This window comes from Halyomorpha halys, unplaced genomic scaffold, assembly GCF_000696795.3.
Source record: "Halyomorpha halys isolate HHAL.00 unplaced genomic scaffold, Hhal_1.1 Scaffold83.1, whole genome shotgun sequence".
Lineage (NCBI taxonomy): Eukaryota > Metazoa > Arthropoda > Insecta > Hemiptera > Pentatomidae > Halyomorpha > Halyomorpha halys.
In genome coordinates this window covers 467,031-479,408 of record NW_027115065.1, presented here as the reverse complement: position 1 = coordinate 479,408, position 12,378 = coordinate 467,031, and the positions used below count along the sequence as shown (strand labels likewise).

General features: G+C 30.2%; 1 protein-coding gene across 1 annotated transcript in view; it reads left to right on the top strand.

The window, feature by feature from the left end:
* Positions 1 to 12,378, top strand: part of LOC106693001 (uncharacterized) — a 26,462-nt gene that overhangs the window by 5,581 nt on the left and 8,503 nt on the right. The window contains exons 2-3 of the mRNA XM_067052156.1: positions 5,345 to 5,381; positions 8,917 to 9,872. Coding sequence (XP_066908257.1) covers positions 5,345 to 5,381; positions 8,917 to 9,872 — 993 coding nt within the window. The remainder of the gene's footprint in view (positions 1 to 5,344; positions 5,382 to 8,916; positions 9,873 to 12,378) is intronic.

The following is a 12,378-nucleotide window of genomic DNA, read 5'->3' as shown; positions in this document are numbered from 1 at the left end:
CCAGTGTTTTTATTTCACCATGGCAACCGTAACACCCCTTGTCTACGCAAATATCGCCAGTTTTTATTTCACCATGGCAACCATAACAGCTTTAGTAGGTCTGCTGACAATCCTATACTTATAACATTTTACATTTAACACAACATCATGAATACCCCTGTTATATCTTATATCGTTTTAACATGCTAAAAGGAGAAAATATTTCTTCATTTAACATACTTTAACATGTTAAACTAAAGATCATGAATACCCCTAATCACTGTCACCATTGACAAATATCAATTGGGGAACACGAGGCGTTGACTTTTAAAATTAGATAAAGCCAAATCATTAACAGGAGACAAAATATTCAGTAATTATTTACATTAAATCTTCTAAAAAATGCGGGGACAATTACTTCTCAATTCTGTACGTCGATAAGTGCATAGTTTGTTAACCACCTTTCAAAAGATAAAATTTCTTCCCCGCTGTAGTTAAAGTTTAGGTTATAATACACGATATTTGTCGGCAGTAGTTCCTACCACCATTACTTCTTCTAACTTATAAATATCGATATTTAATTCATCTCTCTTATATACGACCGATATTTTTCACGAGTCCATTTACTTTTGTCGACTATCGAATTCTATTGTCTCACACTTTTCATTATTAGATATTTCAATGAAAGATTTTTTCACTTCAACTCATTAAAATATATTTAGCCTTTTCATCTGCAAAGCTTTGAAACCTAAGAAAAGAAAACCTGAGCAATTAAAATGTTCATGGACTGTTCAGTTCATTGCTTGTACTGATTAAAATATTTGACAAAAGACAATGTCAAAGCCTTGACTAATTTGAAAGCGACATTAACATAATACCTGACCAACATTTTGATTCGAGAGGACGGCTCTAAAAATGGAATATAGTCTTATGATATTGCTGAAAACCCTGTTTCCTATTATTTTTTATTTTTTTTATTTATTGATATTTACAACCAGTATAAAAAAATACAACCAGTAAATTTGATCATAATGACATAATGATATGATACAGGATGTAGAGAAACTACCCAGTAGTAGAACTCTAAAAACAGTTTACAATATAAGGTCACGAGGCCATCTTCTTTTCAGGCGCCTCGGAGGATTGCCAGGAATGGAAGAGGAAGCAAGGTTAGAAACGAGTGGGTTTGGGTGGTTAGGGAGTTTATTATGGAAGGAATAATATCGGGTTCGGGCTAGATCGGTTACATAAGGAACATTTAGGTCTTTATGGATGGTTTTATTAGTAACAAAATAAGGAGCATTGAGGATTTTACGAAGGATTTTGGATTGTAAAGATTGGATACGAGAGGAATTCGAAGGTTTAGTGGAGCCCCAAAGCTCAACTCCGTATGTCCAGATGGGCCTTATTATTGTCATGTAGATCAGTCTTTTGTAGTGAGTTGGAAGTTTAGACCGTTTGTCTAGTAAGTGCTGTAATAGTCGGAATCTGCGTGCAGTTTCCTGTCTTTTCAGTCTTGTGTGTCCTATTATTAACAATTTTTTTATTTAATTATTATTTTTGGAACATTATTGATGCAAGGACCAGTTTTATAGTGAAGCCTAATAGTATGAGTTTATAACCACAATTATATAACCTACAAAGTACAAGAATTAATGCATTTTGTTTTATAATGGGAGAAAAAAAACAATAGGACTGCACTAATTAGCAAGAGAAGCATTCGCGCTTCCAGTATGGTGTAAAGCAATTTTAACTCCATCAGAAATGAGCGAACGCCTCGAAAAGGAAAGCAAAGATAAATGGCAATCTTTGTGGAACGAAATCCAAGAAGTAGACTAAGAGTTATTAAAATGGACATCAAACCCTGTGTTCAGGACCCTCCCTCCCACTGAAAAAATTCAATTCAATCATATATATATATATAAGGCACTGCTAGCTAATATGCTCCTCTCTATTGGCCGAATTAGCCAACGGCCATTACTTTGAACATGACCAAGACGATTGGACATCTTTATGTTCAGAAGTTATTTTTCTACTCTCAATCCCTTTATCCAGAGATACCAGGGATCTGCTGGACCTCCGGGAGGTGTAGAGAAGAATGGGCAAGCAAAATTAGAATCAGTAACATTATCTCACACGGAACACAGCAATCAGAAATCCATGGTATATAGTATATAATAGTAGTATAAAGTATATAATAGTCTATAGTCTAACCAATGTAAATTTCAATAGCCTCAAAATATATTTTTTGTCACATTATACAGTCCACTCAGTAAATAGCAGAACCAATGTTATAATCATCAATAACTGAATACTCTGGCTTTACCCCTGACAGCAGTCAATGGACAGCCTGGGGATACCTCTAGCCGCAAATGCTGTGGAGAGGTTGTAGGCACCAGAATAGGTCACACAAGGCTCACCCACTCCTATCTTATCTCAAAACAAACACCACCAAACTGCCTGTTTTTCTAGAATATATCCAAGAATACACATATTTCACATCACAGCTCAATAGCTTAAGATTAAACCTGTATATTTCAAAAACCCTCGGAGATGATGAAAAAACAATAAAATTAGTATTTCAGTTTTTAAAATCAAAAGATTTACTGACACAAATATAACATCAGTAAGACAAAAAAAAAATTATTTGATATAAAAGATGTTTATGACCAATGATGTTTTACGCCATTAAACAAAAAATAAACAAACAAACTTGGCCTGCTTCTGAAAAAAATGTATTTTCAAAATATTAAAAGGAGTTGCCAAAATCTTTTTTGTCGATCAGTTTATAATAGTGTATAATAAAACAATGTAAAAATGAAATAACATTACCAAATTGACAAAACAGGAATAACAACATTGAATTGTTAATTAATTCCTATTATCTCCAATTTGTGATGTTTTAGATCCTACCTTTCTTCTTTTATATTTATTAACTTTTAATTGTATACTAATTAAACACTTGTGTTTTGTTATCTCCCTTATTATTTTTTTTTTTATTGCATGTTTCTAGTTTTCTCATTTGTGTTTTTAATGTATATTGTTCCACATTAATGCTCAAATAAAAATATAGAAAAACATTTTTATACAGGTAATATGACTGTTTATAGCATGTAAAACTCAATCCTCCAGTAGAGTTACTGTGGAAGGGGAAAATGAAAACAATTATGGGGGCAATAATTAGTAATAATAAAGGAATTCAAAAGTACAAATCTATAAGTCAGCAAAATTGTGGGCTATCTATAGCCGAAGGAGTTGAGGAATCACCTTTAACAATCTAAGAACTGCAGCCACATCGGTTCGAATCCGGCCTGGGGTGGTCTATTTTTATTTCGTAGCGGTCCCATGTAATGAAAACTTGACCCTCCCATCATATATATATCATAAATCTTTGTGAAGTAGGAAAAAAAGTTATGAAGAAAAAAAACCCATTTGCACATAATTCAAAAGTATTCTTTGTGGTAAATTATGTAAATGCTTATTTGAAAAGTAATCAAATTAAAATGATATCACATCAGTATAGCAGAGATACAACTGTGCATTTTTAGTTTCACCACCTAGATTTGGAGAGTATTTCAATTGGGTTAAATTTTCAATATGTGTTTCTCAACATACTATCCGTTTCGAAGACCCTCACTTATGCATTTGAAAGGCAATTGGTTTCTTAAAAAAATAGATAAAATTGGAGCAGATAGAGCTTTTTATGAATTTTTTCAATAATTCAAAATCTATACATCTCCAGGAACATTCCAGATGATTGTTTTAAGGAACATTAAATTGTACACTAAAATAAACCAAAAAAATTAAAATAAATCAAAGTGAAATGTATATCGGGATTAGTGAAGATACAATAGGCAATTATGTGATTTGGATCAAGGTATATATTGTAAACACTATTTCTTAAATTAAAACTCTTTCTTTACCTTGTATTTTATTTTGATTTATTAAACATGTTTGGTTTATTTTCTAAAATTTATTGCTTATCTAATTTTTTTTTTTAAATTGAAATTGTTGCACATTACTTTTATTTATTTACTGTAATTTACAACTGTATAAAAAAAAAAAATACAATTAAATATGAGGAATGTTTCAAACACTTGATAATCTTGAGAAGGAACCATCCAATTGTGGTACTTCAAACATTAATTTAAATTAGAAGGTCCTGTGGCCATTTTCTTTTCAGACGCCTTGGAGGATTATCGCCAATTGTTAAGGACGAGAGATTAAGAACTAATGGGTCAGGATGCGTAAGGAGATTGGAATTAAAAGACGCTTATCTATTTCAAGCCAAATCTGCAGCAAAAGGGATGTTCCGGTCTTTGTGGATGAGTTTATTTGTGATGTAATAAGGAGCATCAAGGATTTTATGGAGGATTTTAGATTGTAAGGATTGGATATGGGAGGAATTTGATGTTTTGGTCAATTCAGTATGTCCAAATTGGTCTGATTATCATAGAATATACAAATTTTTTGTAGTGAATGGGAGGTTTAGAGTGTTTGTCAAGTAGGTGCTGTAGTAATCAAAATCTAAGAGCAGTTTCTTGTCGTTTCAGTCTTGTGGATTCCAAGTAAGTTTCTAGGCAATATGGAGACCTAAATAGCAAATCTTAAGACATCGCATTATAATCTCCTAAAACTCGAATTATATAAGCTCAAATTTTTTAATCTTGTTTGTTTCAAGACTACATTTTTGGACTTAATTATTTTTACAGACGTACTGAAATATACTTTAAAATAAATATTTTGTTGGTATTAAACTCTTTTTACCTTGAAAAAACCTAATACAGAATTACCAAATGAAAAAATATATTTGAATACATAAAAATGATTATGAATATTTGGTATCTTTTCTAAAATTGATGTTGCTTCTAAGACAAATTTGGATAGGATTTGATGATAATTTTGAATGAGGTGTATTTCATGGATCCATTCAGTGATGCTATATTTTGTCTAGGCATTGATAACCAAAAGGTTTTATGCCTTTAAACAACAAAAAACAATATTTTGTCTTTTTATTTTTATTTAAAGTGGCATATGATTAAATTAATTTAATCTTATGTATCCCTTTATTGGTTTAAATTTAATCTTCAAGTTGTGTTATAAGTGGAAAGTTATAGTAATTATTATAATTTTTTTTTTTTATTAACCTTACTTCTAAGAGCATTCAATTTTTACTTTGAATAGGAATGGTATATAGCCTATTTGAGATAATAAATAATTATTTTGAACTATTTATTATAAGACAATCTTTATAGTAGTTATTGGGTTTGAGAAATGATTAGAAAATAAATTTATTATTTTTATATTTATCTTAATTTTTATGTTGTGATATTTCTTTAATTAATTTTTGTTTTTAATCTTCCAGACTGCTGTAATGAAGATTACCAATTCACCTCTCACAGGTTTGTGATAGCTTGATGAATGATGAATTTTATAAGATAAGATACAATTTTTTCCATAATTATTGTAAATTTGATGTTATTAAGTTGGTTGGGGGATGCAGGCAATGGAGAAAAAACATTAATGAATGAAACTTATTTTTATTGTTTTATTGTCTACATTTTAGGTTCTAACTTATATAAGTTTCACTTTTGAAATAATCGAGTAAATTCCTTCTGTTATCTTCTACTTCATAGCATGTTAGTGTTTAAGGATTTTTTCAGAATGGAAAAGTACTAACATCAATCATTTTTTTCTAATAATACAGATATATGTAATTCTGAAGAATTTAGGCAGTTAGACAATTGCTAAAACAATAGTCTAATTGTTTTTTAATGAATATAACAGTGAATTATTGCAAGTAATTGAAACAATCTTGATAAAGTTATTATAATAAACAAAAGCTAATTATTTGAAAACCAAAACAAAACATTTTTTATAACCTTCTAATAATACTTCACCTCTGGACCGCTAGGGGTGTTCGAATATATTAGCAGCACAGTTATTTAAATTATGAATATAATTTACATACACATCGAGAGAGAAATGCTTTATTCAGAAATATTGCCCGAATACACGGGGCTGCTAAAACATACAGCATACTTATCATTCCATGATTGTATATATAAACACTACCATAATTAACAAAGATACAAAAAAAATTCTACTTTTTCTTTTTTAAAGCAATAATTAAATATAACATAGTGGATGCCCCTTGGTTTATAAGAAATAGACAATTGCATTAGGAACTTCTAGTAGAATCAATAGAAGACTTCAACAAAAAACGGTACACAAAATTCCACTCCCAGTTATGGACAGTTAAAGGAGTAGTAACTTACAACATGGGAAACCCAACCTCAACTGGAAGACTCAAGCCCAGGCTGCTGCAGGACATTCTGTTATAAATTTTATATTTATCTATTTCTATTATTGACATTACTTCTATATTGTTTTTCTTCTTTCTTTTTTTCTATTCTATATTTTTTTATTCGTGAATTTTCTACTCGAATAATCAATTATTCGTACAAAAACATATGTTTAACCATTCCAATACTTTTTTAAGCAAGTCCTCTTACAATACCTGAGAGATGAAGCAGAGAAGAAAAAAAAAATTAAATAAATTTTTTTTTTTTAATAATTTATTTATTGTTATTTACAACTGTATACACATATATACAACAAGTAAATTTGCTGTAGGTGACATAGTGACATGATACAAACATGTGGAGAATCTACCCACTGATAGAACTCCAATAACATTTCTAGAGGAGAAGATCTCGAGGCCATCTTCTTTCCAGACGCCTAGGAGGATTATTAGGTAATGAAGGAGAAGCCAGGTTAGAAACGAGTGACTTTGTATGGTTGAGAAGTTTATTATGGAAGGATTGGTATCTGGCCAAATCGGCAACATATGGGACATTGAGGTCCTGATGGATGACTTGATTTGTGAAAAAAGTAAGTGATTTTACGAAGGATTTTGGACTGTAAGGATTGGATTCATGAGGAATTTGAAGGTTTAGATGAACCCCAAAGCTCAACTCCGAATGTCCAGATAGGCCTTATAATAGTCATGTAGATCAGTCTTTTGTAATGGATTAACAGTTTAGACCGTTTGTCTAGTAAATGTTGTAATAGTCGGAATCGACGAGTAGTCTCCTGTCTTTTCAGTCATGTGTGAGGATTCCAGGTTAGTTATTTGTCCTGATGTAGTCCTCAGAGACAGCAACAGTCAGTGTGATTGTTAGTTACTCAGTCCTCAGTGTAGTACAAGAGCCAGGAAGAATAAAATCAGTTATCTCACCCCAATGTTTTATCTCGAGGCCATCTTCTTTTCAGATGCCTAGGAGGATTATTAGGTAATGAAGGAGAAGCCAGGTTAGAAACAAGTGGATTTGGGTGATTGAGAAGTTTATTATGGAATGAACGGTATCTGGTTCTGGCCAAATCGGCAACATATGGGAACATACATTGAGGTCCTGATGGATGACTTAATTTGTAACAAAGTAAGGAGCATTAAGTATTTTACGAAGGATTTTGGACTGTAAGGATTGGATTCTGTAGGAATTTGATGGTTTAGTTTAAATAAATTAAAATAGTTATGTACATTCATATTATTGAACTTTTACACTATTTTCCAAATACATCCTATAATCCGATCTTTTCATTAATCTGAACACCTCTTTGCAGCAATTAGTTTGGATTATCGAGATCACAAGGTATTATTATGTCAATACCAATAATATCTGTACTAATTACAAAGTATGTGAAGTAACTATAGATAGTTTTTCATTTCTGTTTTATTTATCTTCCGTAATATATGCGTAATGTAATATACTCTTTTATGAGTAATTAGTTATTTTTTATATATAGATGATTGTTAGTAGGTTTAATGTGATTTATCATTTCAACATGTTTATTTGTACTATTAAACCTAAAAGCAAACTAACCAATTTTCATCGTCTATAATAAATGTGTTATTCGAAACAAAGCCAAGATGGCAGCGAGTGATTCAAAACAAAGCCAAGATGGCAGCGAGTGTTTCAAAACAAAGCCAAGATGGCAGCGAGTGATTCAAAACAAAGCCAAGATGGCAGCGAGTGATTCAAAATTCAAAACAAAGCCAAGATGGCAGCGAGTGATTCAAAACAAAGCCAAGATGGCAGCGAGTATTCTTTCAAAATTCCGTTGAATCGCTGCCATGTTGAGCAGATTGAAATATTTTAAAAACTTTATTTTAACTTCCCTTCATAATTGTAGTTACAGTAAATTTAAGAAAAAATAGAAGTTAAGAACAAGTATTAAAGAAAATTATTCATAAAGTAAATTATAACAAAAAACTCAAAACCGTAGTGCTACAATCGATGTTGAGAACACAAATCCGGAGAAGGGGAAGGAAGAAAACTTGGTTTTTGGACATTGGTTTCTTAGGCGTGGGCGGGGAATGATGTTTCCTCATCATCTCTTGGCCTGCTCAAGGGTGGACATCTTGAAAAAGGAGACATCGGAGAGTCACCCACGAAGAAAAAAGGATTCTTTGCTTGGATCGCCAAACAACACACGAAGGTGGATTGCGAGTAAAAAACTTTTAGAAGACCAAGGTTTTGTTTCGTTAGTGTTTGCTTGCTGAAAGATTGTTTACAGCAAGTGTTGGTTTGTTGAATCAGAAGACAAAGAAAATCATCAAAAGAAGATTATATGAAATTGGTTAGTTTTGTACCTAAATTTAAATACATTGTAAAAAGAGATATTAATTTAATTAAGAGTTATTAAAAATTAATGTCTGTTTCTGATTGCCTAGAAACCCGCCCTGAGATTAAGAGTCTAATTATATTATAAAAATTAAATAAAATTCTCCTATCTGTTAAATATTAAAGCTTTTCATTTGAACCCAAGCTATGTATTAGATATGAGAATCAAGTTAAAAAATATCAAATTCCACATTTATTTTATTTAAATAAATTAAATATTACAGTATACTTATACAATTTTGTTTTCTAGACCACTTAGAAAACCAGAAATACAGTTATCAAGACATATATAACGTTGATGATTTTAAAAATGATATCAAGAGAGAGGATCCAGGCTCAGGGCCTGTATGTAAAGGAGAAATTAAACCTGATAAAACTTTGGGCCGTCATGAATGTGATCCGGTCCCTGTAGAAATGAAAATATTCAGAGCAACACATCTTAATGGTGATGCATACATAGAAAGAAAATCTGATAAAGAAAAACAACTACAAAACTTAGGTGTGAAATTACCAGGTGTGAAAAGGGATACATTTTCGAATCTAACTGCCAATGTTAATATTTCAAGTAATTCATCTAAGGTTGATTCGCAAGTTAGCAATTCAGAAAGTAAAATCTTGAAACTCATCAATCCAGATCTCGATAATTTTTATGATAATGAACTAATCAGAAAACTATCTGATGATAATGGAAAACTACCTACTAGCTTAAAACTGGTTATACCCCCCGATAAAGAACCAATAGTGGTATACAACGGTACAGAAGATGATAGCTTCAGTTACAGAAACTTTAATAAAAGAGAAGCAGCAACTCCAAAGTCTAATGTTTATTACGATTATAATTATTATGAGGACCAGCAATCGGATAACATTCCATTGAACTCAGGTCCGTACAATGTTAGGAAGAAAAATTCTAATGAAAGGCAATTTATCAATGAGTTTATTAGGCTTTCAAATGGTTCAGTTGACAATGGTAGCAGAGAAATTAGTAAGTCCATTTCACATGAAAATAAAACAGAACTGAGGGATTTTACACCAGGTCCTCGACTATACCTGACATTGGAACCTATTTTGATCAAACAGGATATAAAGGAACTGGTTCCGAAAAACAGGAGTAGGATGTTTCAAATAACAGAAAATATTGACGATGATATAAATATTGGTGTTCGAAAAGGAACATGTCCCCCTCCTGAAATACCGGGTAAAAAGGTAAATATAATTTTATATTGCACGATTTATCTATTAAAATTTTTAATAAAAGGAAGTGGTCAAAATAAAACAAATAGTTAAAATATTTATTGTGAGCCAGCTTTCGTCCCGCTTTATAGGGCTTTATCAGTGTAATAAAAGATACAATCTACTAAAATAATGTAACAAAAATAATAATAATAATAATAGATAACATGAAATAAACAGATTACATGAAGAGAATAGATAACATGAAATAAAAGTAAACTAAGGTATAGATGGCTAAAAATATGTGAAAATGAATTAAAACTTTTACATATTTTAAATCATTTTTAGCTATCTATGTCTCAGTTTACTGTAACAGTTTATTTTGTCTGATCTATTCCCTTACTTTGTTACCTTATTTTAGTTTTTATATATTGTTTAGCCCTGATGAAGCCCTACAAAGAGGAACAAAACTTTGGCTCACAATAAACAGTTTAATTACAATTTGAGTTATTTTGACCTCACCCGGAACATCTTCCTTTTAAATACTGAACATGGTCAATAAACGAACTTCCAATTAAATTAAGGATATATGGCTTAGTATCAGGGGTTGTAGAGCTTAGTAATAAATGTATCCCTAAAAGGTTAATGAGCACAGAGCTCACAAGTAAATCTTCAAGGGATAGTACAAAATGTAGGTTGGCAGTAACAGAATCGAAACTTTGGGTTTGCTAATTATTTTATTTACTTATTTATTACTTAAAGTATAATTTAAATATAATGCAACTGTATCATTATCACTTCGAGGCAATCGTTCGTAAAAACAAGGTAACTGATAAAATAAAAGTATGAAGAAGATGGTTGGGAGTGAAATCAAAAAGAAACAAAAAAAATAATAATTTATTTGCTGATGTTTCGCCCCACTTTGTAGAGTATCGAAAATTTTTTATCTTATTTGTTAAAATATATGCTGGTGGTAAAATTATATATTTTTGATAGATTATAATCTATTACATGTAAAGTAAATATATCAATAATGGAGATTTTACCTATAGTAACTATTTGAGACAAAAAATAAGGATCTAATGTATGAGATTTGATTGAAACTGTGAGATTACATTGATGAAGCCATCAGTTAATATTTTGTGGTGTTATTACTATTTTATATTATTCTTCAGTACTTACAAATTTTACTATTAATAAGTTTTTTTTTTTAAATAACAATAAAATAACATCTGACTGAAAACATTTTTTATTAAGTAGAAAAATTACAGTACAAAAACATTTCTAATACAATTGACTCTCTGTAATAATAAGAAGATATAAATTTAATGTTTTCTTATCTTTATTAACTTTGCTTTCTTATTCAAAAGACCACAGTTTCTAGTGTATTAAATTGCATTAAAGAATGTTATGTCGAATACAATATACATTTTTTTCCCCAATATTTATCAATATATTTATTTATGAAACCTTTTATACGTATGAATGAGTTAACCATAAGTTAATTTGAAGGAGATGCTCAGGGCTATGGTCAAGAAGGAAGAAAAAATGTAATAACTATTTATATATTTTTTGCCAACGTTACGACCTACATTGTAGATTTTCATCAGGGCTACAATAAAAAGATACAAAGAAGGTAGAGTTAATGTAAGGGTAAAAGAGTGATATGAAAAATATAACTTAAAAATGTAAAGCTGCAGGTAAATAAAACAAAAGAATTATTAAACCAAAATATATATAATTGAAAAAATCTATTAATTTAATTAAATGAGGAGACACAATAACTTTTATGAAATGTTAAGCATAACAGGTAAATTATTATTACAGATTACATTAAAATGTAATGTAAAAGGAAGAGTGAAGGATGGGTTAAAGGAAGAAATGGAAATGATAAGAGTTTAGAAAACAGGATTTTGCAATATAAAAAGAATGATATAAAGATATATGATTTCCTGTCAATATTATCAATTTAATTTTATGTTTTAAAACATATTTTTATGTATTTATTTTTTAAAATTTACTTTCATTTTATTTCACGATAATTTTTTTACTCTACTTTGGATTCTAGATTTATTTATATTCAACCTAATTTTTGTACTTCTCTTCCTCCTCCTATCCCTTCCCTCTCCATTTTTGAAATTATCCCAACTGTCGTTTCTTTAACTGCCATTTGAAGGGTTTTTGTTTACACTCCCATTTAACACATTTTTTCAGTTTTTCTCTACTTCTCCTTACTCCCCCTTGTATTACTATGTTTATGTTATTTTCTGTTTTGTTTATATTATGATTTATCTTTATTATTCTTATTATATAGCAAAGTCCTATTTTCTGAACTCTTAATAATCTCATTTCTACTTTTTATCCATCCCAGATTCTTCCTTCTACATAATATTTTTATGTGATTTCTAATAATAATTTACGGTTATTATGTCTCCTCATTTAATTAAATCAATAGATATTTTCAATTATATATATTTTAATTATAATTATGAGAGATAGTTGACCGTGGATGATAAATGAGGAGAAGATGGTTGGGGGT